The following is a 27,717-nucleotide window of genomic DNA, read 5'->3' on the forward strand; positions in this document are numbered from 1 at the left end:
TTTTAGAAATCAATCTACTTGGAAAAAAAAACGAAACTCGAAAATACTATTTCGTGATCGGTGTGATTGAAGTGGGGTGGGTGGATCAAACTTCATTCAGTCCCATCCCCCAATACTACCTCATTGTTATGTTGTAAATTTTGAATCTACTGCCGCCCGGTGAATTTAAAAATTACAAAATGACATAGCCATTATATATATATATGACTATAATTCAACAAATTAAAAAGGGGTCAATCGGTATTTTAATGGAAATTTTCAATAGTATAAAGTTATGGTTGGGAATGATACGTACGTGCGACTGCCTGTTATAAACATGCATGTTAATGAAACATATTTCTCCAAAAAAGTCCTTTACTTCATTGATTTCTTTGAAAACATTACACTTTTCACCATGCAGAGATTCATTTGAGAGATACAAATAAATTAATAAAATATTACTAAAAATATGTAATCACTATATATGAGCATTACAGCATGACATGTTAGCTACATTTTGTACTTTAAATGTGGTCAAAATTCAAATCAATTTTTTTTTTGTCCATTGTGCTAACAAATTGGAAGCTATATAATATACATATATATGAATTCAATCCATCCACAGAGACTTGACAATACTCATTTTTCTTATTTAAAAAAATAAATAACTTCATAACATGATCAGAATATATTCATTTTTTTTTCAATAAGAAATATATCTGTATCGTCGTCACAGGTACTAATACTATGGGTTAAAAAATTATTTCCGAAACAAGTGCCTGTGCGTAAAGTGCCTGTAAATACATCGTAAAATGTGACATGGAGTTTGAGTTAAGGACATATGCAACGTACCTTACCTACTAATATTTTTTTTCAAAATATTCTTAATTTAAGATTATAGTGCCATCAGATGTTCATAGACAAAAAATCAGCATACTTTACCAGGGGTTTTGAAAAGATATCAATTGATGAAAATTTTTGTATTGTTCAAAGAAAAATGTACCAAAAATTACAAAGCGCGTATGCTAGTATTTTAGATGTTTTGGCTATCCAAATTTGTTTTAAAAGACATATAAAACTGCACAAACTGATGAAAAAGACATTGAAAAGTAACACATAGCTCCTTTAAGTATTGGAACTCTTCAGCTCCAGGAAAAAAAGACAATAAAATTCGAGCCTCGCTACTTGTTAAATGCAGACTTCAGCATACTACAGCAGTCCGAAAAAATCTTAAGTTTTCTAGTCTTTTTTCTCACGATTTTGATAGTTTACGTGCCAGGCACATAAAATATCAAAATTGTGGAGGGAAAAGCCTGCAACACGTCAGCTAGACTAGCTTCAGCACAGACAATTAAGGGATTCTAGTTTCAGTTGCTAATTTAACAGGTACTCCTAGTTCGGATTTACTTGGTTTTAGAGTGATTTGGGCACACACGGGGACCCTCGTTTGAGTTTTGGCTTATTTGTTTTGATGACTTGAACACTGTACACTAACAGAGGCTTATTTTTTTGTTCAGTTAAGTTTAAAGCTTACTAAGCTGCACCTGAAGCACAATAACATGATATTTATGATGGATTACAGCTATTTGTACCCCCCAGATACTTCTACTTTACAAATCCAAATGTGATAAATGAAATATTAACATCATTTGAAAATCAATGTTAACCTTTCAATGACTCTAAAATAGTTCGTTGGTCCTCAAGGATAAACAACACAAACACTTTTTTTTCCTTTTGAAATTTAGATATTTAAACAAGCAGCTCTTTCACTTAAAAGTGATATAAATCATTCTGTTTAGTTTCACACCTAATATTTGGCCATGCCACATAGTTTGTTGAAAAGTTGGAAAATGCTAATTAATTTGCAGTTCAATCTATAATTCTTGAAATCCGAAGAGATATTATAAGATTTTGTTACAGTTAAGGTTCTAGGGAAATATGCTGTAGACCATAATGATAATTGTTGACCATAGAAATTTGACTCTTTTCCCAATCTGATTAAAATCAGATCCTCGATCCATTCCTTTATTTTTAATAATTTTTTATGGTCGCTTCGACCATTAAAAATATAAAGGAGCGGATCGAGGATCCGATATTAATCAGACTGACTCTTTTCCTAGGAGACGAATTTCATGTTAACCACAGACAATACTACAAATTGGTCGATCACAAGGCCAATATGACCAAAACATACAACCATGCCTTACGATAAATTAAACCTAAGGTTTTTTCTTCAATAAAAACGGAACTCGGAAAAAAATTCACATGTCATCCACAAAATTACTTTGTAAAAGTCTCTCTGAATCTACACACAAGTACTTTGAAGTTGATATTATTTCCAACAAACGAATTCCGATAGGCACTAATTGTGCTCCTTTATTTACAGACCTGTTTTTAAATTCAAGACATATGAAACAAAAGTTATCTAAAAACTTTATCAACAGATATATCGACAACGTTTTATTAATTAAAATGTATTTCCATTCACGTGTCGACTTAATATACCACAAAGGTATCCACAAAAGTTGATGTTAAAGGGATTTCAACAACCTCTTTTAAAGTCAGCATTTCGTACATTCTGTGGTTGTTTTAATGACCTTATTAGCATATACCCTATCACTGGGTCATAATTTCACTGACTTGTTTCATACCAATTGATGACTTCGGAATGTTTGTCTTCTTGTCCAGTCCAGCAAGCAGAAGATTCTTACTGCTTAAAGGCAAGAGACCACTCTGGAATTCGGGGGGGTTGTGTTACGCCCTGTTCAAAGAATTGCATTGTTTGTAGTTTATAAAATCAATCACTGTTCATCATCTTCACCTTTTTCATGCGTCGTGTTTACATTTGCAGTATCCATGGCAATATACAATACATATCAAAACTCCTCTTCATATTTTAAAACAAAATTAGACCGTGACATTTGCATCAATTTGCATCAAAGAGAGAGGTCATCTGACTGATTTGAAAAGTGGACAGACTGTTCAAGACATCAATCATTTCTTCGCCATAAGAGGAAAAAACCTGAACAGATGGTTTTCAAAAATTTTATTTCAGAGTAACATTTTATTAAAAGACACAAATTCTTGCATTTGACTTGCAATTCAGGATATTGCCAACGTTTTGAAAGCCCTATAGTAATCTTCTCAGTACTGAAAACTCAATCATGGCACAGTCTCGATAGCAAAACGTGTACAAAAGTGATTTTGTCATCACAAAGTTAAAGAATTATGTACATAGCTTAATTCTCTTCTCGAGCAAAAAATTCACACGCCACTGTTTGAAGTAGTCTTACATTCTGAATTCTGCAAACTCAAATGTGGAGCAAGATCAAATTATATACCGTATATCCGGGGTTTTTTTTCGCGTGTTGGAAATTTTGCGAAAAAGGGGTAGATTTGACCAGTTTTTATTTTGCGTGTTATTTTTAACAACTGAAAATTTAAAAAAAAATATTTTTTTTTTTGGTCACATTATAGCTGACATAATTTCTGCGTGTTTTATATTCTGCGAATTAAAATGATCGCAGGAAAAGCGAAATATAAATCATCGCGAAAAAACGGATATACTGTATTAATAACTGGCGCTGTAACATTCAGCATGCTTACTGACATGCGGCAAGTGAAAACCAAAAAAAAAAAAAAAAAAAAAAAAAAATTACTCCACAATACTAAACTGGCACATAAACTACAGACCTCCTTAAACAATTCAAGCTTCTGAAAGACACAGAATAAACATACACATCACACAGGTAGTGTTGGACTGATTGCATAGGTTACAGATTTAAATCTACTCACTGGTATCAGATCAACATTAAAAACATTGAAAATTCACCCAAATCTGCAGTACATCTTGGTCATCTCTGTAAATTTCATTTTTTTCTGTTTTAAAATTAAAATAAGACAATAAAAGAGCATCAAATATATTTATTGATTTCTTCAAGATCAGTGTTTTAATGCTCTTATCTTGGACTTGTCAAATTGTTATAAATATAACATCTCTTAAAGCTATGACCTATAACACAATAGTTATAAAGTAATCGTAAACAAAGCACATCTAGTGTCATATTATTCTCTATCGGCAGTTCAAATCAAAATTTGGAAACTTAGCACTTAAATAAACCTTGAAGCTGGACATAAACAGAATATAAAAGTTTGCAAAAAGAACTTTTTTCTACATTTCAGACATGTAAATATGGCATTTGACTGTGCGAATGGATTTTTCTAGTGAGACAATAGAAAATGTTTGAGCATTGAAAACATTTAAACAGTGGCAATAAAATTTACATATTTACAGACAATAACATTCATAACAAAATAATTCTTTACGCCATCCATAACAAAACAACAAATTTCAGGAATTATTACATAACCAACATATCTTATCACTAAATGCAACAATCGCCAGCAGATCTCAGCCCAAAAATAAACGGAGAAAATGTTCCTCCCTCTCTCTCCAATACACTTGTCTAGCTAACATTCTACAGGGTCTTGTATATATGTACAAAAAGGAATAGGGTTCTCTGACATCATCTTAAGCACTAACTGTGTATCATTCTCATCAGGCTATATTTCTACTCACAGAGTGAAAGCACAACACTAGATTATGTACAATAGCATATCACTGAAAACTATATATACAGATTACAAAATTTGTCATTTTTTACACAATATATTGCACAATTTCCTATTAGATATTAAAGATAAACAAGCATTATCAAACCTACACTACTAATACACAACAGTATTAATGTGTACGATGCACTACAAAATATGGCATATTGGATATAAACATTAACAGCAGAGAATTTATGTATACTCAAACACAAATATAGGTACCAATGTTGACAAACATGGAAGGAAACATGGAGACTATAAATAAACAACAAATTAGTACATCTATCAACTCTAGTTAATGCAGAGGGTGGTTAACAGAACATCACACCTTCCCAGAATTCATCGGTTGTTAGGAACAACTCTCATGCCTGGACCAATGGAATAACACAACCTGCTTCAGAATGCCACACAAGTCTTATTCGTGGATTTCATGTGTGATCATTTTTCACGGAGAATTTCTTGGTAAAGAGACCCCCTTTTGGGTCCCCTGCCTCAACTTTGGAAATGACACTGTTCACATAATCTGTGGTATTTCCAGCCACTTGCAGAGCTGAAATGAAATGAAAATCTTTAATTAACATTTTTTTCAAGTACACAACAAATTGATTCCAAAAAAATATGAATTTTAAAGCTCTATTTTTCTTAATTTACTTCAAAAACTTTGCATTTTGATATTTCCAGAAAGAAAGCATTTCAAAATTTTTGAAATACCTTTTTACAGGACATTTTGCCTACGTCATGTATATATGATGTAACTTACTTAGTTTTTCCTTGATTAGACTCTCTAGACGAGTTGAGAATTTGATCTGAGGACCTTTCTTGATGATAAAGTTGTGAAGATCTTCTTTAATTGTATCAATTACACCTAACAGCTGTTTGTGTTCTATGTCAAGGCCGTGGAGCTTCACCTTATTCGCTTCATGCTGGGCCTTCTTCTTTAGGCGACAAGCTCTGTAAAGGAAATTATATAAACAATGAGATTATATAAACACTGAGATTATATAAACACTTAAGGTTGCTGTGAAAAAATTTAGATGCTTTGTCAATTCAGATACCTTTATTGATTCTTGAACATTAAAGGATTAAAAATATTAAAAAAGTAACAAATCTTCTACTACGTTCTTTTTTCCCACTTAAATGCGACTTACCTAGACGCCAGCTTATTTTTCTCCTTCTTAGACTTGTTCCGCGTAGAGACGGGAAGTTCGCTGAGTGGAGCGAAGCTGTTGATTTGTTTGTTTAGCTTTTTGATCTGACCTCCGATCTGGACGAGTTTCTTTGGGTTGGGGGAGACATCATTTCCGTCTCCTTTCCGTGCTTTCCCTCCGTGACGGATGGTGGTTCCCAGCTGAGAAGCTGAAGATGAATCAAAGACAGGATCTTCAAAATCCTGGACTTTGTGGGGGTTTTCATCCATCCCAAACCGGACTCGCTTTCCCTTGGGACCCTTGGATTGGATGTTGTACTGCCAGAAGAACTGGTCCTTCCTGACTTGCCGAGACTCGCGAGATGAGCGTCCGGCGCTCCATTCCTCTTGACTGCCTTCTGAGTCTGAAATTAATTACAAATCTCATTCATTACCGAGACTACAGAGCCAATCACATGCACCCTAATCAAGATCGTAATTTAGTTACAACATCTTTAAGACTTTGTTTTAATAACTGGGAGACATTTTAATGTTTTGCGATACTTTTTTTCCACATGACAGATCAACAGACCAACAGAGCTGTGTTTCAGACTGCTAATTACGTACCTGAATCTGAGAATTCATTAATATCGGAGTCTGAATCCGAGTCGTCAAACGAAGGTGCTGAACCAACAGAATCTGTAGAGAGAAAAAACAAACAATAAATAAAACCGAAAAAACAAGTCATCTAGTGATAAACAAATACTTCATTTAGTAGAACAAACAAATAAACATGCAAGAAACAAATAATCAAGCTATTATTTTATTTCCTTGTTTACCAGATCTTGGGTCTATTTGTATCATTTCTATTTTTACTCTTATTTACTTTTTTTGACCTAGTTACAAAATTAAACCACGCTTAGTACAATTAGGTAAAAAAAAAAACAAGTTTTTGTAATACTCTTCAACTCATATCCAATCTAGTAGTAGCTATTGGATTTATAATTCAGAAAACAGTTTTGAAAATTCTGTTCTAATATATTAAACACTGGATTAATATTTCAATAAATGGGTATTCAATAGGGAAAATATTCCTTTGATGAACTCCATTATAGAACATTCTAGACGACAAATTGCTTTACAATTAATTTGCCTAAGGGCGAATCTCCGAATGATTAATGAGTATATTTTTATCTCTGACAAGTTCGGACTGGTATAAATTTAATTTACTATCTAAAAACAGCTATAAAATGACATTAAATTTTAAAAATTAAAAGAAGAGGGGGAAATTATATATATTTTTTTTCAAAGCCTGTTAAAAAAAAACGACTAATTCTTAAATGAGAAATTTGATGACAATATGAAAGTAGGTCAATCACGTGCAGGAATCAGAGCTTCGCTTCATTTACATAATTAATTGAAAATAATCTACAGAGGTCGACCATGTTTATGCTTCAAAATAACGGGGAGAGGAGGAAGAAATTGAACTGAATTGTGACTGTGACGTGTCACGTGTGTTTACTACAGATTCCTTAAGCGTACACGAGCTACACCTTGGTTCGCATGCACTATACAGGTGTTTGCCCTTCATGGTTAACCTCTTATTACCAGCTGTTTGTGTTAGACTGATCATAATGGAGGAAAACAATTTATTTGTTTAGTGGCTGTCAAACTGTCACACTGCCCGGGTGCTTAACCTATACATCATAATAATGAGTTTTAATCTTAAAAAAAAAAAAAAATTACAAGCATTCCTTAATATATTGACAAATTTATGGTTTCCATCTCTGTGCTATTACATTCAAGACAAATGTTGTTAAGGAATTTGTAGTCCACGACATTTCAGTTTAGTTTTTAATGAAATGTTAAAATTTAAAGATTCTGTATTTTTTTGTCAGAAAATAAATTATTGAAGAAAAGAGGTTGCATTACCCGGAACTGAATGTGAACTGCTACATAGCAGGGCTCGTATACCTGCACGTTAATGAATGATAGACTCAACCACCTTCGGGCAGGAATAGAGTTAGGCTGCATAATTTACATGATACCAGACCACATGATGCTTATAAGGGAAGGAAAATACCTCTGACATGAATAATAAGGCCCGGTATTTTGGGGGAATTTTGTGGATTCTCTCCAGTGATTTTTCAGACTATAGGAGTGGACTACAATGGGAGATTGATCATTCCCATTCTAGACATTCCATCCCAAGACATCACACTACATTTACTGTAATAATCACGTGTTTATAGTTGAATAATCCATCAATAAATGTGTTACACCTCCTCTCTCAATTTTCGATTACATAACACCTAATTTCAATCCTCAAATAGGCCAATTTGATAAAAAAAATTCTTTAAAAATGTAATTTACCCAAGTTTTTGTGAACACTAAGCAGTTTTATTAGAATATATATTCTACTGACGTCAACTTTCCAATAATGGCAGTATTATAAAATCAATAGGAAATATATGTGGGATCTACCATTAAAGCCGTCACACACGAATCTAGCATTTATTACGTCACATTGCTTAAGAAAGCACTACTATGCTGTGAAGTTAACACATATATCATCAACCCACCAGTGTTTTTTAATCTTAAAAAATTTCCTACATAGATAGAATTCGACCTCTGCACGGATATAGCATTGTGATATTGATGTAAAAGAGGTGTTAATTTGTCACTTTTTTTTTAAAATCCTATTCAAATTTACGTGATAGCAGTCAGGAACTTGTATACTGCTACCCATAGCTTTATTTCCATTTTAATACTTGCATTAAATGTTTATTTTCTATCCCATGTACATTTTTATTGGGGCCCTTTTTTTTTATCTCTACCCCCTTTATTAAAACAAAATAGAGACCCTGACATTTTGCCAACCTATATATATATATGTTTACGTCTCCTTCAGATATTTCGTCACACACTGTGAACACTACCAAGCAATATTTATTGTTACTGAAATTATTTAAAACAAGTAGTGGATTTAATTAATATAAAACTGATTAATCTGTATATTAACTTACCCAGGCTCTGTCGTTTACACTTGGGCTGGGAGGGCACCTGCTTGTCCTCTGGGTAGAGAATCTGTTTGATTTCCTCCCACTTCCTGTCCACAGAACTCGACTCCTCCTCTGGAATGGCGGGCCTTTTCCGTTTGACGGGGGCCATCTGAGGAGTTGATGATGTCGGAACTGTGTGTTCAGTGCTGGTCACCGTAGTAACGGGAGGCAGTCTGACCGACAAGAGCTGCTGCAGAGTCTTGCTCGGTACAGTGGATTTCTGTGGTGGTTTGTTAGAGTACGACGACGCACTAGAATGTCTGACGCGGGACCCTTGAAGGGGCCTTTGCTGGTAATTTGGTAATTTGACATCACCAGACAACATGGCAGAATCTTCCTGCGAGGGTAAAGTAGCAGTCCATGTTTGGGACACCTCACTTGCCGAACTGTGCCGGCCTCGGTCCCGTGAGTTCTGTTTTGTCTCACTGGAAGTGCCTGAATTTTCCACGTTGGTAAACGACTGCTGAGCAGCAGAGATCAACATATCCAGTTGCTGCATGCTTTCTTGAGAGATAAAGTCTGTGATGTTACTGATATCCATCATTGTATTTTCTTCAGATGTTGACGTGTTAAGTTCGGCCAGGGTGGGCTCGAACACCTCTGTTTTGACTAGATCTGTATTACATGTCTGATTCTCTGAGTTATTTGCCCACGTATTTTCAGAAAATGTCCCCGTGGTGGTCGTAACAGCTGAAGTTTCCACAGGCATTGTGATGTCCAGCGAGTTCTCGTATTGCGATTTCAGATCAAATTGTTCCTCATTAAGAAGACTCGTCATGCTGCCGTGACACGAATTGTCGTTAAAACTCTGCATGTCATTTTTCTCCTGTTCATAAATACACAGAGAGTTAGGACTAGATGCAAAGATGGCGGAGTCCACATCACCACTGACCCTGTGGTCATACATCGGTCCATTCAAGTAATCGCCACTCAAGAAATCCATATTGGTTCTGGGCTACAATACAATCAACACACATGTATATAACTGATAAATTGGCCATGTCCAAAATCTAGAATGTACTAGAAAATTCAAGCTACATGTTTACTCCAAATCAAATGCAAAAAAAAAACAAAACAATCAACATTTGACAAATACATGTACATGTTATATGACAATGTGTCACACTTAATCGCCTCATTGTTTACCTCCAAGGAGTCAAAAGTATTTAGACAAAACAGCTTAATGTTTCAAGGACATCCAATATGGACAAAAATATTTACCTAGGCAAGCAGTTTTGTCAGTGTTTGTGCCAATGTCACTACACTTTTTATAAATTCTTAACTACAGCAAAAACATGTGTGCAGATTTTTAAAATTTTCTTCAAAACAAAGTCAATTTCAAATGTTACCAAGTTATTTTCTATATTTACTTATACTGGCTATATTTATCTTATATTCATTCCATCCTTGTAACCTTTTTTAAGGCTTATAAGAAAATTTTATTAACTAACCGGTAGTTTACTTATTTTCAGGAGAAAAAAATTTAGTTAACTTACCTGTAATTTACTTTTTTCAAGAGAATCTAATAAACCTGGGTTATCATTAACCACCACATTTCCTTGATTAACTGTTATTTCAGAGTAATGCATTACTAGGGGGCTACGACTTAGGGTCATTCACCTCCAAGATAAGGGGGTCAGATGAGGTCAATGACCGTATGACTCCCCACTGCTTGCTGGGCAATAGCCTAATGGCCCAGTTATTGACCAGGCCACTTGTACAATGTTTTCGAACATTTTTTTTTTCAATCAACAATAATTCTGAATTTATCTCATCAAATTTTTTTGATAGCAATTTTTAAAAATTTATTTTATTGTTTTAATCATTCATTTTATTTAATGTGTTTTAATTAACACAGGACCTATTTAAATTTCTTCTGCAGATTTTAGTTTGAAAGGACATATATACTATGAAACGGTCAAACCTATCACATTAATCGATCAGAATTATTATACGGTAACCTTTCTGCACTGGTTTTAACTTTCTGCACCGAGTTTTGTCTTCAGATTGTACTCAATCATTAGACAACTCCCCTGTGATAAACGACTGAGGCATTAGCCTACTTGTATCAACTTTGGGTGTACATGGTCCCTTTTATTACCAGAGAATTTAAGTAATGCTCTAATTTCTCAGGGGAAGACCATTTTATTCCGAGGTGGGAGCAAAACAGATCTAGGATACAAATATTATTCGAAAATATTGAAAATAGTCTGTCCTTGACTGGCAAAATTCTTCTTTTTAATAATATTGTAAATAAATAATTTGCCCTTGACTTGTTTGAAAATAAATATTGTATAATCTAACTCAAAAAAACAAAAAAAAAAACAATTTGCCAGCTAGGCCCCCCTCTCAGAATCAAACGGTCCTCCCCTAATTTTATTTCATGTAATATGGCAAATTCCTGTATGGAAAACAAATATCCACACATAATACACTTAACAGTGTTCATTCTGCAAAGGTCATCTTTCACTTACCTACAGTGCTGAATACTTACAAATTACATAGGTAGTTAGTCCATGTATTTAAATTTTAAAAAGGTTTGCACATTAATTAAAAGATATTCAGCCATTTCCCACTGTGACAATGATATTTTTTTCTTCATTTTTTGGATGTTATTGAACACTGATAATTCTTTTGCGGGAAATATCACATCATAAAAAGTGTAGTTTTATGCTTAAAATTAATAATTATAAATGTACCTTAGATGTGCCCGGCCTGGTCCCCCTAGTCATAAGCTGTGAAGTAATGTGTGTGTGTGGTCTCGTGAGGTTGGGGCGCTGTACCCACGGGATATGACCTCCGACGGCCTTGTTTAGGGTCGGCTTGTGTAATGAAGAAAGTTGAGGTAGACTGGAAGGTTTGGTCAAGGTACGTGTCCCCGTGCTGATTTTCGGAGCTATAAAAGCTGCAGTGTTACGAGCTGCTGTGTTGTGACCGACAGAAGCCCTTGATTTGAGAAGTTTACTGTGGTGGGGGTATTTTGGTAAACTTTGCAGAACTGACACGCTACAAAAAAGATGTATATATGAAATTTAAGTTTTTTACTTGTAAGAAAAAATATACGAATTATAATGCTTGCTGTTTAGTACTCTCCTCAGATAGATATGTACAAAATGCAATTATTCAGGATCCTATTCCAGCCATACTTGGGGTATGTGCATGAATATCTGTGTTATGCATTTTACCTCTTCCTAATATTTCCTTCCTCAAAGGTACAGACACTGGAAGAAAATGCAAATAGCAAGTGCATGTGTACAAAGGACATGCACATAATAAATAATTTGCATCATTTACATCAACTTCCAGTGTCCAAAAATATCCAAACAGAACACAATTCATATCCTCAAGTAAATCTATTAATGCCGGATATGCAATCTCAAGTCCAAGAACACAAAAAATTAGAAGTAGCCTACAGATCTAACATCAAAAAATATTTTCAGTAGCTGAAAAATACAACTTACGTGTTCTAATACCCATTTGGCATTAAAACTGGAAAACAATTCACTAAGCCTTATACCCTCGTGTAAACAACCTAAAATTAGCACAGGGATTTTTCCAGAACATTGCCCAATGAAAACCGGATAAAACTGGGTCAACTTCAGTAAACAACAAATACAAGAAAAATGCAAGGTCGACAACAAAACAAAAAAACAACTTTAGGGTGACAAATATCAACCCAAAATTTAACCCCTAGCTAAAACTGCAAAACAATTGACCAATTTTACTCGGACATAGCTTAATCGACATCTAGGGCCTACTGATCTAGAACGTTCTACGAGTATTAGTCCATACCATGCATACCGCAAGTATTCGTCCTTCCGATTGGTCGAACTAACTGTTACACGTTTCTAGTCACGTTCAAGAAATACATGGTCACGTTTTCCAGTTATAAACTTCAATATAACTTATTCACTTTTAAAATACACTTATACATTAAGATACAAATGTGGTGAATTTAAGATTTCATTAAAATGTTAACACATTTGTAAATTATTTAATTTAAATAGTTAATAAACGATCATAAAGAAAATATCAGCGACCCGACGTACATATATGTGACTTTATACAAACATGAAAAATAAAATAAATTAAAAACAAAAAATAAATTGAATCACGTATATTCATAATGAAATAAAATCTGAATTTAATGAATTTCAAATACATCCTCTATCTATATCCAAATGACATTTCGCCGTTGAATTTCTGCAAGATCAGCAGATTGAATCTATCATCTTTTTTCCCGAATTCTGTTTGCTTAGTCATTAAAAGAAAAAAGACAATTCCTGGTCTTGCAGAAGATCTCCAAATATTATTAGCGTTATAAACGGGTAAATATATTACTTTTTTTGAGCGGGATGCACTGATAAATGCGGCACATATGTTCTAATAGTATAGGCCTACACGTGTAAAACCTATTTTAAAATGAACATATTTTCCTTTTGTCAGCGTATTTTCCACCTCCCAAACTTATTCTCTGGCATTTTCATTACTGGTTCTTCAAAATAAATTACCATTGCTGTAAACTTAAAAATTTGTTTTGTTTTCATGACTTAAGTTAATTGTTTTCGTCAAAAATGAAATGTCTCCATCATACTTCTATTTTTTTTTCTGATAACCCCCCCCCCCCCCTTGAAGCTGTAATCCTCAAATTTAAGAACACCGGTGAGAAATACAGAGCGTCCATTCCAAGCCTCATCAGAAACTTCTGATTAACATATTACCCCAAAACCTTTGAACTTATTTAAAAAAAAAGGTCTAAATTTCCTAATACTGCAAATGCACTCAATAGTTTCAAAAGTAAAAATGTGCAATTCCATTTAGCATAATGTTTCAGATTCACCAAAAATAATAAGCAAATCCGTCCATACAGTATATAAGGTTGACTTTTCAATAACTAAGTGTAGCTTTCAGCTTAAATATCAACAACAAATCATTAATACAGCGTAATTATATATTTAAAAAAAAGAGAAGTCATTAATCATACTACTTTTAAGATGATTATTTAAAAATATTTTAAACAAAAATAGGCAATGTCATTCAGTTAAACAATATAAGTCAAAATGAAATCGTTCCTTGACCCAGTGTTCAATTTAAATATTCTTGAACCACCACGGAATTTGATTAAAAAGATTACCCCTGGGAAGGCGGAAAAGAGTTCCAACGCTCCAAGTGGGATCGCCATGGCATGCGATGTACATTTGTATGAGTAATTGTTGGCGCGGATCCCACAGTGGCGGAATAAGTTTCACACCCTCCATTTCTGTGAGCCATGCAAGTGACACCGACCGGTGAATTAGCAACCATTTCATAAATATTTTCAGAGTCCAGTTTTTATTTAATAATGTGTCGATCCTTGACACTTATAAAAAATCCGACTATCCAATCAGTTTCTCGCGCGCCCATCCTCATAGTACACACATCCACGAATGATCGCTGATACTATACACATGGTCGTCTTATAGTGGATTGTGGCTTTGACGTAGACTAGCAGGTCGTGTGACATCACCAAATGACAATTAACATTGCAGCAGGTATATAAACAAACTCGCCTGCGGGTGGCAGGGCGTTGAGTCAATCAAGTCTCATTCGACGTAAACAACACAGGTCAGGGGTCACGCGCTAATTATTAAAATTTAGTGATGGGGAAAATAATGATGATCAACACCATTAAAATAGTACCAATTAAAACATCAGAACGCTTTGCGGATGCTGTATACAGTGTATCAAAAACGTTTAAACATTACTGAAAGATTTCATCATATATCCTGTTGCACAACACTCTGGCATGGCATGGTATCGATAGTATACGCTAGGGTGTCCTAGCTCAGAAAAAGACAATAAAAGAAAAATACATACCTACAATATAATTTATGAATCTTGTCCACTCTTTGTATCCGTTAAAAGTTAAATAACACGATGACAAGTTAACACTACCGTTATATCACATTATTTTAAACTTTTTCCTCAGTGTTTACACAATTTTTCTTCAAACCATCATGGAGTTTGTTTTGATTTTACAGAAAATACGGGAAACTAGTCAGTAAACCCATGACTATGACGTGGCGAATATCATAGCCAATCAAGTTTGAGAATTCCAAGGGAAGAGGAGGTATCAATCTTTTAATTTATCAAAACCTAAATAGAAAACTACTTATAATGGTAGAGATTTTCGTCACCTAACAGTTTGTATGATACATTCTATGTCTAAGATATTTTGTGATCTAAGATTAAGCAAAAATATAGTACACTTTATTTTTTTGTTTTTCTGTTTTTGGCTTAACCAAGTTAAAAATATTCATGTGTTTTGATAAACACCCTACATGATTGACGGATCCAAATATACATGTGACGTCAAGAGTTGTTTACGATTTGGCGAAACTAGTTGCCCCTAAATAACGTTCTAGAAGGAAATGGAAGCCTTAATCATTGTTTTTATGAAATTTTACTACCAATCACTTGAAGTTGTTTTTCAAATATTTATAAGCAACTTAAAGAAAAACTATTAAAGTGTTTTGACAATTTTAAAATTAAAACTACACACCTGTTAACCTTAATTCGTCCAAAGACCAATAACTCTGCATCGTCAGCAATAAAATAAGTATACATGTACTTGCCACTTAGACAAATAAATGTCCGCATACCTTTATAAGCTACCATATGCAAAATTATACTTAAATAATGAACATTACTTCAGTCCCAACTCCCATTTCCTGCATGATATATTGTATTAGTCTTTGCTAAATAATTATAAATCAATAAATAAATAAAATTTCTTTCCGTAAAATTTTTGTACTGGAAATGTGAAGTTTTAAAATGCACGATGAATGTACAAAATATTTCAAAGACATGTCCAGAATTAACAAGTTTATATTTAGTTAATTTACATTATTAAACATTACCATGCATCTGGTTATTGTAAAATAGTGTTTCATACTTTGCTCCCGCGAATATCTGTTTACTGTGAAAAGAAATATTCAAAGAGAGTTTTTAAAAAGTCAAGTGAAAATTAATGTTTAAAAACTCCAATGAATTTCTTTTTATAGTTTAGAAAAGAAGCAAAGAATATTTTGATTTTGTAAATATCATTTAAGGAGGAACAGGACCTTTCGCTGAAAAAATTCCTGTCAATGAATTTTTTTCGTATTTTTTATATTACTAATTTAATATGTACTTAACATTTTAAACGGTCCTGTCATGGGATTTCTTGACTTATTTAAAAGATATCGACCCTCTATGACGTCACTGACGTCAGACTGCAGGGTAAAGAGAAACAAATGTGTGGATTGGGCAACATCACAATATCTAAATGATGCCAAGATCTTTAAAAATTTTATTAATTATAATTTCTAAAATTAAATGTTTAAAAAACAATTTTATAATTTAGAATAAAATTACACAAGAACTATTGATTTTAACTAAGTTAAATATGTATATCATCACTGATTACGACGTAATATGTCTTTATAGTCATGTGACATGTTCCCTGTCTCCCCTTAAAACTTAATAATATATAACGGTCTAATAAAAAATGTCAGTTAAAAAAATATATTTTTTTTCTAACTACAACATTTAAGCAAAGACTCATTCTGCCTGAAAATTGCAGCGTTACATAAGACACAACATTCGTTATTTCCAGTAAATATTTGAAACTCAGTTGGTCATGTGTCACATTACATGCAGGTTCTTGTAATGAGCCTGTATCAGTATACAGTGTATGTAGGAAAGAAAAGTTTTGTTTGTTTATTTTTTTTTTTTACACCCCTCGCTTGAAAAGCGGGAGTGTGTATAGTAATCGTTATGTCCGTCCGTCTGTTACGCTTTAGGGTACCCATCTCTTATCCGCAACTCCTCTCATACCACTGAATGAATTTGATGAGACTTTCACATAATCTTTATCACAAATTGCAAATTATTACACACAGCAAAACATGGACACTGCCATTATATTCATATGGGAGGCGGGGGGGGGGGTATCATTTACTGAGCTCATTGCTCACAGTACCTCTAGTTTTAAAAAAAATCAATAATTAGAACTTTGCTATTAAGAATTACTTCTCAAAATGAAGTTAACTTAATTTTGTTGATTTATATAATACGTGTATAAATATTAACACTTTGCCATCATTGACAATTTATTGTTAAAAATATTTAAAGTAAAAATAATACCTAATATTCAGACAGCACAGAACACTTTACAGTGTATAAATGTTTTGAAAACTCTGCCATGTTTTGCTATTTATGAAAAAAAAAATGATGAGATACAACGTGTACAAAATGATACAACTGTAGCTGTTTAAGCATGATTAATATATTGGGGCTCGGTGGATATTTTCTCATTGTAGTCAGGTGGCTAAATCATCTCATTGATCTCAGAGATGCCAGTAATTGTATAATATTTTAAAAATCATTTATAGATGATAAATCAATATTTGTGTTAAAGGAAAGCGCAGCACGTTTAGCTTTTCTAGAACTGGACATCTGATTTTAAGATCTCTTATGTTTGAACTAAACATTGGCCTGTTAAATTTAACCCTCAGTAAAAGTGTTATTGTCTATTACGGCTATGGATATTGAAATCATTCCATAAAGGTTTTTTAAAAAGGGAAATAATGGTTATAAATGCATTTAAGATTATAACAAAGTTTATAGATACCCCAGATTAAGTATGGATTCTGTAGAAGATTACACCATGCGATGGGCCAAATATGAAAAAGAAGACATTTGTAAGAATGGAGTAAATGTACCGGTATCAGAACTATGTTACAATCGTGTATTAAAGATTGAGGAGCAAAATGAAAACCATATATATCCTTCTGCATTCAATAATCCAGAAGTGAAAAAAGAATTAGATTATATGATCAGTACATACTGGTCCCTGAGCTGACAAAGCAGGACACAACATTGTCTTAGTTTGTAAGGCTCATTAAATAAATTGTGTTTTAGAAGAACTTGGATTTAATTCTACAAGTGGTAATCCAGCTTATACTCATAGTTTCCTTTCTAAGGAAGAAATTCTTCAAAATCAAATGTCAGTTTTAAATATTTTTAATAATGAATTTGAACTACCATATCTATATTGGATACCGAAAATTCATAAAACTCCTTACAAACAAAGATACATACTCAGTAGCGTGTTCCAGTAAATTTTCAACCAAGCCTCTTTCTTTACTCCTCACTAAGATGTTAACAGTAGTGAAGGAGAAACTTCAAGAGTACTGTGCAACAGTATATTCAAGAAGTGATGTAAAGCAAATGTGGATACTTAAAAGGAACTTTTGGACAATTTGAAATCACAAAAAAATACCAAAATCAACAGCTTAAAAAACTTACGACTTTTCAACTTTATACACAACCATTCCCCACGATAAATTTAAGTCCGTGCTTTTTTTTTTTACGTCATTGACAGCTGCTCTTTCAATAAAAATGAAACTCGTAGATTTACTTCCCTTGTCATTGGTCTTTTGCAAAATTATTTTGTTAAAAACATTCTGATTGTACACACAAGTACTCTGAAGTTGACATCAAAAAGATGCTTGAGTTTCTAATTGATACTATCTTCCAACGATCTATTGGAATTCCAGTGGGTACGAATTGCACCCCGTTATTAGCAGACCTATTTTTGTATTTTAATTAAGCAGAATTTGTCCAAACTCTAATACATGAAAAGAAGAAAACACATGCCGTGGCCTTCAACTCGACATGTAGATATATCGACGACGTATTTTCAATAAATAATGGTATTTTCCACTTTGATGTCGATATGATATATCGTGGTGAGCCTGAGATAAAAGATACCAAAGAGTCTGAAACATCTATTTTATATTTGGATATTTTACTTGAAAAAGACATTAATGGTAGTCTAACAAGACAATTGCCAACTTCCCTTACTTATGCATACATCAATATACCTTCGTCACACGTAGACGGAATTTACCGGGTATATATCTCAGTTGATTCGATACATCATCATGCTCTACGTATGTACAATTTCTAATACGAGGTAAATTATTGACAAAAAAGTTGATGAAACAAGAATATCAACAGTCTCGTTTAAAATAACCATTTCTTAAGTTCAATGGGCGATACAATGACCTTGTCAGCAAATACAACTTATCATTGAGTCAAATGCTGACTTACATTTTTCATACTAATTGTTAGTCCATCATTTTTACACTGAATTGACGACGGATTTTTCCGTTATTTCCCAATCAATTCAAAGTTATAACCGATCAACAAGGGATGCTTACTCACCAATACACGTGATCTCACTCCTGATATTTCTAGTGGTCTTGTTTTATGCCCTCTTCACATTTATGATTATATGCATTTGTAATGTGTATATACAAGTTTTGTGATGGATCACTGTTCGTTACCCTTACCTTTCAGATACAGGGTGCCACAAACCATACATACAATACGAGTAATTATCCTGGAAATATTTTATTATAAACTGGGATGGGTGTATTAACATGTACTTATAAAGTTAAAATTTATTTTGGAAAATCTATCATAATCTGGGATGAGGTCCATAGATGTCAGGAAACAAAGGTATGAACGTTACAAGACATTAATGGACACACCCCTAATTTACTATTTGAATTGACTGAACTTTGTCTAATATAATATAAATCATAGTGGCAAATCCAGGAACCAAACTGCACAGATTTCCATATTACAGAAAACTTATAGATTACAACTGCAATAAATCTTTGGAGTTCGTGATTTATCAGGTTACAGAAATGCACCACCCAAAACTTTTATTTTGAAACAGTTGTGAGATGGGGTAGGATTATAAACATGATAAAAAAGATCATTTGGAGAAAATACGGATACTTGTAATATTTTATGCATTCTCAACTTAGAAAAAACACCGGGTAATTTTACTTTTTCTCACAGTTTATGCATTATTTAGATGTTGCGATTAACTTCTCATACATGTAGATCTAAAAACAAGAACTATAAAGTGACATCTATTACAGTTTGGAATGCAGGTTGTTATACATTTGTTATACATTTGTAACTTATTTCTGTAAACTGTCTTGTAAACCAGTGCATAGCTAGTACATGACAAAGGAAGTTACCCGACAAAAATTGACTCATTAATATCGCTGCAATTTGGTAAGTTTGGTAACTTTGTGTTTATTTTTGAATTTTTCATTAATTAAAATTAAACGGTGTACTAGTATTCAATAAATGCTCGGATGTAATATTTTTTAAAACCATTTTCTTAGCAGAATAGTTAATACAATCTTCAACAACTGCTCAACGGAATCAATATTTTAGATTTTGATGAAAAGTAAAAATTATAGAGATTTCTAAACGCACAGTTTTATATTAATTCGATAGCAAAAAATACTGGATTCTCCAGTCATCATTATAATACACACTTTTGTATAATCAAAGTCTATAATAAAAAATATAACATAATGAAACAAAAGACCTGTCATTAATGCACAGTTGTAATAAAAACACAATATCCTTTTCATAAGCAAATGGTTATAACAATGGTACTAAATGGTAATGATGGTTGTTCATTAGTACATTAAAAGTAAGTCGTACAATATAACTAAATTAAGGTAGGATTCTTCTCATATTTCTTGCATTTAAAATTAATGAAATTTTCACAGAATCAAGAAGGTTTACTTGTATTTCAAAAGATTGAATATTTTTCTTTTTGAATAAAAAGAAACTACCACATAGGGCCTAAATGGATATTGGCTAATCCGAATTTTTTTCTACTTTTCTTAAATTTTTAGAATATATTATTTATTTTTATATGCTTCCTATATTTAATTTTTTCTTATTCTTGCGTAGAGTAAAGTTGTCACATAAAGATACAAAATGATACAAGAACAAAAGGTTTTAATCGTTAACTAAGAGAGAACAATATTTTTTATGGATTTTTGGCTCAAGTCTTTACTTAAATTGGAAGGTTTTAAAAGCTAACCCTGTTCTAGTTTGTTTGAAAAATCATATTTATATGATATATTTTGAAACTTTAGTCCCTTATTTTTAATATGAAAATTTCTTCTTATGGTTTTTTTTTGTAAGAATTATAACTAATTTCATTGTTCTATAATAATTTTTAAAATCAGAGAAGAATATATTTTCATACGCCACCATTCCGCCAAAAAAATATAGCCCCTGCTGGTTTTCAATAGCAGTTTACCATTTCTATTTAAAATTGTACAATTTGTTGAGGAAAGAAAAATATGGTCGTTTAAATTTCAATTTACACCTAATTACACCTAAATATATAAGACATGCCAGCAAATATTCTTTGAATATTTCATCTAGTTAGAAACCAGAGAAGATCCTACCTTAAAGTAATTAACTTTTTTTTAAAAGTGAAAGAGATTGTTAGAGACCTTATAGTGTGCATGAAAAAATTCCAAGCTATAGACATTTTTCGAATACCGGTATGAGTCGACAGGGACACAGTTTACTTTCTTTTTTTTTACTAGAGTTGCAAAAGTCATTTCTCCGTATTTTTGATAGTTTTGGCTGTATTCAAACATAAAAAAGACCAGATTTGTTCAGCTACAACTCTTTGCTTCCGGACAATAGCTAGTGACCTAGATGCACATTCTGTTTCTCATTCATAACCTATTCCAATACTAGTAGATATTGCATTTTGTTGGGACTTTATAAAGAATATACAATACAAATGATACAAATAAATCCTAAATAGTTCAAATTAACTATTGGTTCAAGTGAAATTTTCTAGCTTCCTATATTGTCTGGCTACAGACTGACACTTCAATTTTAACCTTGTACATCGTCTTTCTCAGAACTAATACAGCAGGCACATCTTTGCTAGAGAACAATACATGTAATAGGTTTGACATGTATATGTAAACATGTTTTGTGACAGATAACTAACAGTGATCGATCTGGAAAAATCTTTTTACAAAACTAATCTGTGAAGAGGACATCAACATGCAATAAAGAGGTGGGACCAGGTGCCTAGGAGGAGTGAGCATCCCCTGTTAATCGGTCACAACCACCCTGAGCCATATTTATTGATCAGGTAGACATTATTTAGTCAAATTCACTATAAAACAAAGGCCTTATAACAAGTAAGCCATAATACGACCCAATTATAGTTCTCAATGTAAGATTTCATTCAGAGTAATTTAGGGTTGCAACAAAGTACAATGTAAATAATTGTTTGATACAAAGTTTGGGATTTGATTAATAACAATACTGACCATATCTTCAGATCGATGTTACACAGCCAGAAATAGGGGAGGAGGCCCACCTCAGATAAACACAGAGGATGAGATGAAATCAAAGGATGCGGTCCCCGAGCCTTCATGTAACATACACAATTCCTTCTAGTTTTTCTTGAAATGCAGCAGGCACCCTCCCGAGAGGCTAGGAGGCGTTGTACTGCTAGATTGAATATCACCTGTAGGTATGCAGCATCCCCAAAGGTAAGGAGATTTTGTACTGCCAGACTGATTCTCACCAAAAGGTATGTTATAATATATTCCATGGACCCATCTTTGTGAGACACTTTCAATTTTTCTCTCTTTTTCCCCATTTTTTTTAGAAACATGAATCTGGTACACAATCCTTTTTAAAAAGATGTTTTAATTTTTCTTCGTGCAAGATCCAGAATTGCTTTTGAATAATTGTAGATAAGTTCACTATATGGAATTATTTTTATCATTAATGTATTTACTAACCATGTATTCACAATGGTCCAACACCACACAGGAAGATTAAACGCAAACAACTTAACAGCTCATCTGTAACAATAAATTAATATACAGTGGAGGCCATACACCTTTACCTTATATAGAGAAAGAAAAGAATATTCTAGAATTAGAAACATCTATTCATTAAAAATGGATAATTCATGAAAAAATCTAGAAATCTTTATATTGCGTATTTCATTTCTATAATAATTCAATTTGACATGATAGTCCTGACTGAACTTTAGATACCCTGGGACCATGACAATGTCTAGACTGTGCAAGTCACCCCCGAGTCATGTAGGTATCTGATCTATTAACATTACAACAATCTCCGGTCCACGTGTATAGAAGTTTTCAACAGCACCTTACGTTACTTATTTTTCTTTTATAAAAAAAATATACCCCTACCTAATATTAAACAGGCACCTGACATTACTTTTCTTTTTATGAAATATATACCCCTATACCCCCTACCTAATAATAATAGGTAGGGGGTATATATATATTTTTATTGACGTTAGGTGTCTGTGAAATTTTCCTCAACAGTAAAGACTTTAAAGTTAAATTCTCGACTCGTTCCTCATGTGATCGAGTAAGTCTTTTGACTTTCATACTACTAGTATATTCTTCGATTATTTTAATTGTACTTTTAACATTTTGTTGTCTGTCTTCCTATTGATTCTAACTAATCAGAATATCGCCTGGAGGCTTCGTCATTATAAAGACTAAAATCCGAATGAACTTGGCGTTGCTATTAATATATGGTCTAGTTTCACGCAAAACGTGTTACATAGCATGTCAAACGCACTTTTAATGGTAAAACACTTGTGTATTTAAAATGAAATAAAGTCATCTGCATACTTAGTACTTTTTGGTAGGATAGCATACTGTACTGACTTGTCAATGTTCCATTTAAAATGCATGATTTCTTTTCTAAGCTTCTGCACCATGTGCATAAAAATTTCAACGAAATATTATTTAAGGTAAATATTATATATATATATATATATATATATATATATATTAAGTAAGACCGAGTTTTAAAATTAACCAAGCAGAACAAAAAAGTTGGGACTTCATGGTCTGCCTTTTTGATAAGCACTTTTATACCTGGTGAAAGCCCACTGATGCTTACGGTAATTCACTGTAACGGTCAACAATGACAAATTATAATTTATACGAAGTACATTTGTACTTGTTAAAGACATTATGGCAGGCCAAAAAAAAAAGATTTTCGCAGATAGAATAATGATAATCAAATAACCACGATCGACTGTGTGTACTTACATAATGAAGGATATGGAGATAACGAACAATGTTCAATATCAAAGTCCATAAGACAATACAAAATAGGAACAGAGCAATCACGGACCTCTAAAACATCAGAGGTGGGATCAGGTGCCATGGAGGAGTGAACATCCCCTGCCGACCGGTCACATCCACCGAGTGCTAATTGTTATGATCGGGAAATAACGGGAAAATCTGTCGTCAATTCACTGTATAAATAGTGGACTAACAGTTCGAATGAAAAACATGAGTCAGCATTTGACTCAATGATGAATTGTATTTGCTGACAAGGTCATTGTATCGACCAAAGAACTTACGAAATGATGACCTCAAACGAGATTTCTGATATTCTTGTTTCATCAACTTAATGTCTGTCAATAATTTACCTCGTTTTAGAAACTGTTTATACGTAGAGCATGTTCTTGCGTATCGAATCAACTGAGATATATAAACACCGTATTCAGGTGATGAAGGTATATTGCTGCATAAGAAAGGGAAGTTGACGATAGAAAAGTTTAAGTCATTACGTTTATCATAGAGCTTGGTTGTTAGATTGCCATTAATGTCCTTTTCAAGTAAAATATCCAAGTATCAAGCAGATGTGTCAGACTCTGTGGTATCGTTTATCTCAAGCTTCCCAGGATATATCGTATCTACATAGGAATGGAAATTATCATTGTTAATTGACAATACGTCGTCGATATATCTAAATGTCGAGTTGAAGGCCACAGCAAGTATTTTCTTCTTTTCACGTATAAGATTTTGCATAAATTCTGCTTCATATGAATACAAAAATAGGTCTGCTAATAATGGAGCGTAATTGGTACCCATGGGAATTCCAATAGATTGTTGGAAGACATGGTCACCAATAACCGCATAGATATTGTCAATCAGAAACCAAAGCATCTTTTTATGTCAACTTCAGAGTACTTGTGTGTGCAATCAGAATATGTTTTAACAAAATAGTTTTGCAAATGACCAATGATCAGGTAAGTAAATTTACGAGTTCCATTTTTATTGAAAAAGCAGCTGTCAATGATATCAAAAAGCCTGGACTTAAATTTATCGTGGGGAATGGTTGTGTATAAAGTTGAAAAGTCGTACGTTTTTAAGCTGTTGATTTTGGTAAAATCTTGTGATTTCAAATTGTCCAAAAGTTCTTTCGAATTTTTGAGTATCCACATCTGATTCACACCACTTCTTGAATATATTGTTGCACAGTACTCTTGAAGTTTTTCCTTCACTACTGTCAATATCTTAGTGAGGAGTAAAGAAAGACGCTTGGTTGAACATTTACTGGAACCCGCGATGTATCTTTAATTTGTTTGTAAGGATTCTTATGAAGGTTCGGAGTCCAATATATGTATGGTAGTTCAAATTATTTTGATTCTTCGGGACATAAAAATATTCAAAACTGACATATGATTTTGAAGAATTTCTTCCTTAGAAAGGGAACTACATGTATGAGTATAAGTCGGATTACCACTTGTAGAATTAAATCCAAGTTATTTTAATACTCCAGTATATAATTTATATAATAAGCCTTACAAACGAAGACAATTTTGTTACCTGCTTTGTCAGCAGGGACCAGTAGGTACTGATCATATAATCCATCTTATTCTTTTTTCACTTCTGCATTATTGAATATAGAAGGATAGATGTTTTTCATATTGCCCCTTAATACGCGATTTTAACATGGACCTGATACATATTATCCATTTTGACAAAGTGTCAACTCTTCCTTTTCAAAACTGGCCCATCGTCTGGCGTAATCCTCAACAGAATCCATAATAGTTTTGAAATTCCGACGCCTGTTAAAGGATCAGGGTTCCGTATATTAAGTACCTTTTAAAATAAGTGATCTAAGGTCTTCATTATAAACTATATGTCACCTGTAATAACCTGCCCAGCAGGATTATAGTTATAGGGCGAAGAAGAACATGAACACGATGTTTCAGATACTTGATATCTAGGCCATGTGAAGTTTTTTGTAATTGAAAAATTTGGAAGCAATGGTCAATGTACAATAACACTGTGGTTGTATCAAATTCACTGAACACAATTTTTTTTGTGGTTGTTCATGTTCGATTATAAAAATATTCAATTTAACCCAAAACAAAAATTCAGAAGGAAGAGAAAAAAAAATTAAGTAATAGACACGCGCACTTTATATGCCATTGAACACTTCCTACATTATTTGTTAAGAATATGGCAAGTGAGCAATGAGCACCATTATTTACTTAAATATGGCCTAAAAGGGATGCTTACTCCGCCTAAATACCCCCTCTGGAATTCACAGGGGTCTCTGTTTATGCCTTCTTTAAAGATTTCTATTGTATATAGAATTTTTGAGATCAATCACTGTGCATTTTGATATCTCATTCTCATAAATGCTTCTTTAAAATTTTTAAGCACATAAAATATTACGTTCTTTAAAGAATATTTAAATGTTTACAGAGTAAAAATAATTTAAAATTTAAATAAAACAAAGCCACAGCCTTCATACAAACAACAATATTTTGCTTACATAATTGTCAATAATAGAGAACGACTGAATAAATTAATTAACATGTATGACAATCTGTTCTGCAGGAAACATGACTTTGAATGAAAACATTTTATTTTATCAAGCAAAAGACGGATGCTTTACAATTTCTATCTACAAATATACTCAGTAAGTCAGAGGAAAGCTTTATTTAAAAACCGAAGTAATGATTGATTGAACATAATTATATCATTGACAATGTTTACAGGATAAAACATACAATTGAATCACTGGCTCGTATATTGACTTTTTTTTATGCCAGTTGTTAGGCTTCTGTTTTTGTATTGACATTTCCGTCTGTCTGATCAACGCATAGGTCTCACGTCGGGTTTGTCTGATCGACGGGGGATGTTTCCTTGTCTAGGCACCTGATCCCATCTCTGGAATTTCTAGGCGTGTGTCTTTTATGCCCTCTTGACCCATTTGTATTGTTTATGGATTTTTGAAATCGGTCATTGTTCGTTTTTTCTTCTTTTACATTTAGTCATACATGATCAGCAAAATATTTAAGAATGTTTGTTGCATTCCTGAACAAGTACACGCAAGTCTTTAGAGTGGAATTGGTAGCATGAACTACATCAGAACTCTGATGTTTTTACCTTTTCAATCGCCAACTTCCCTTACTTATGCAGCAATATACCTTCATCACCTGCATATGGAGTTAACCTCTCTCAGTTGATTCGATACACAAGATCATGCTCTACGTATGTGAAAAACGAGGTAAATTATTGACAAACAAGTTGATGAAACATGAATATCAGCAGTCTTGTTTACATTCATCATCTTGTAAGTTCTTTGGTTACTATCGAAGATACGGGGCTATATAGTTTGTGTCCTGTCCGTCCGTCTGTGTGTGTGTTGGTCTGCAAAAAAATTCTCCTTGCCCATATCTTTTGAGTGGATGGGGCTGCTATGGCTTTCATATTTCATAGGTGATATCCTTGTGATTAGACTTTTTTTCGGGTACCACCAAATTTGATCTCATGCCCTTGACCTGGGACTTTTACTGAATCTCACTTTTACAAAAAAAAAAACTTTAATCTTGGCCATAACATTTGAACAGAAGGTTTAAGAATTCATATTCACTGTTACGAGACCATTCAGATGGCATAAATATTTTTGACCTGGCTCCAAGTCCATGAACTCAAAATTTAGATTTTAAATATTTTAATCATTATTTCATGAACATGCCTAAAAATTTTCAAGTTTATGGTCTTGGGTCCTGGACTTAAGAATCTGACCCATTAAAAAAAAAAAAACTTTAACCTTTGCCATAACTTTTAAACCGTTATTACTATAGGGCTTTCATATTCTTCAGATGTAATCCTTGTGATATGATCTTTCTTTGAATACCTACAATTTTGGCTTTTTGACCCCGACATTAGAGTTTGACATACATTT

The 27,717-nt window shown here is 33.1% G+C and overlaps 1 protein-coding gene across 1 annotated transcript; it reads right to left on the bottom strand.

Moving 5' to 3' along the window:
* Nucleotides 1-3,008: 3,008 nt before the first annotated feature.
* Nucleotides 3,009-22,342, bottom strand: LOC134250425 (uncharacterized). The gene is made up of 7 exons (XM_062732791.1): nucleotides 21,993-22,342; nucleotides 11,481-11,787; nucleotides 8,746-9,736; nucleotides 6,347-6,418; nucleotides 5,742-6,144; nucleotides 5,354-5,544; nucleotides 3,009-5,143 (listed from the first exon to the last, which is right to left on the bottom strand). Exons 1-7 carry the CDS (start codon nucleotides 22,340-22,342, stop codon nucleotides 5,022-5,024), a joined length of 2,436 nt encoding a protein of 811 aa, XP_062588775.1. The 3' UTR covers nucleotides 3,009-5,021.
* Between the last annotated feature and the right edge of the window lie 5,375 nt (nucleotides 22,343-27,717).

This window comes from Saccostrea cucullata, unplaced genomic scaffold (assembly GCF_032062105.1).
Source record: "Saccostrea cucullata isolate Sc308-1 unplaced genomic scaffold, CSIRO_AGI_Scuc_v1 ctg102, whole genome shotgun sequence".
NCBI lineage: Eukaryota > Metazoa > Mollusca > Bivalvia > Ostreida > Ostreidae > Saccostrea > Saccostrea cuccullata.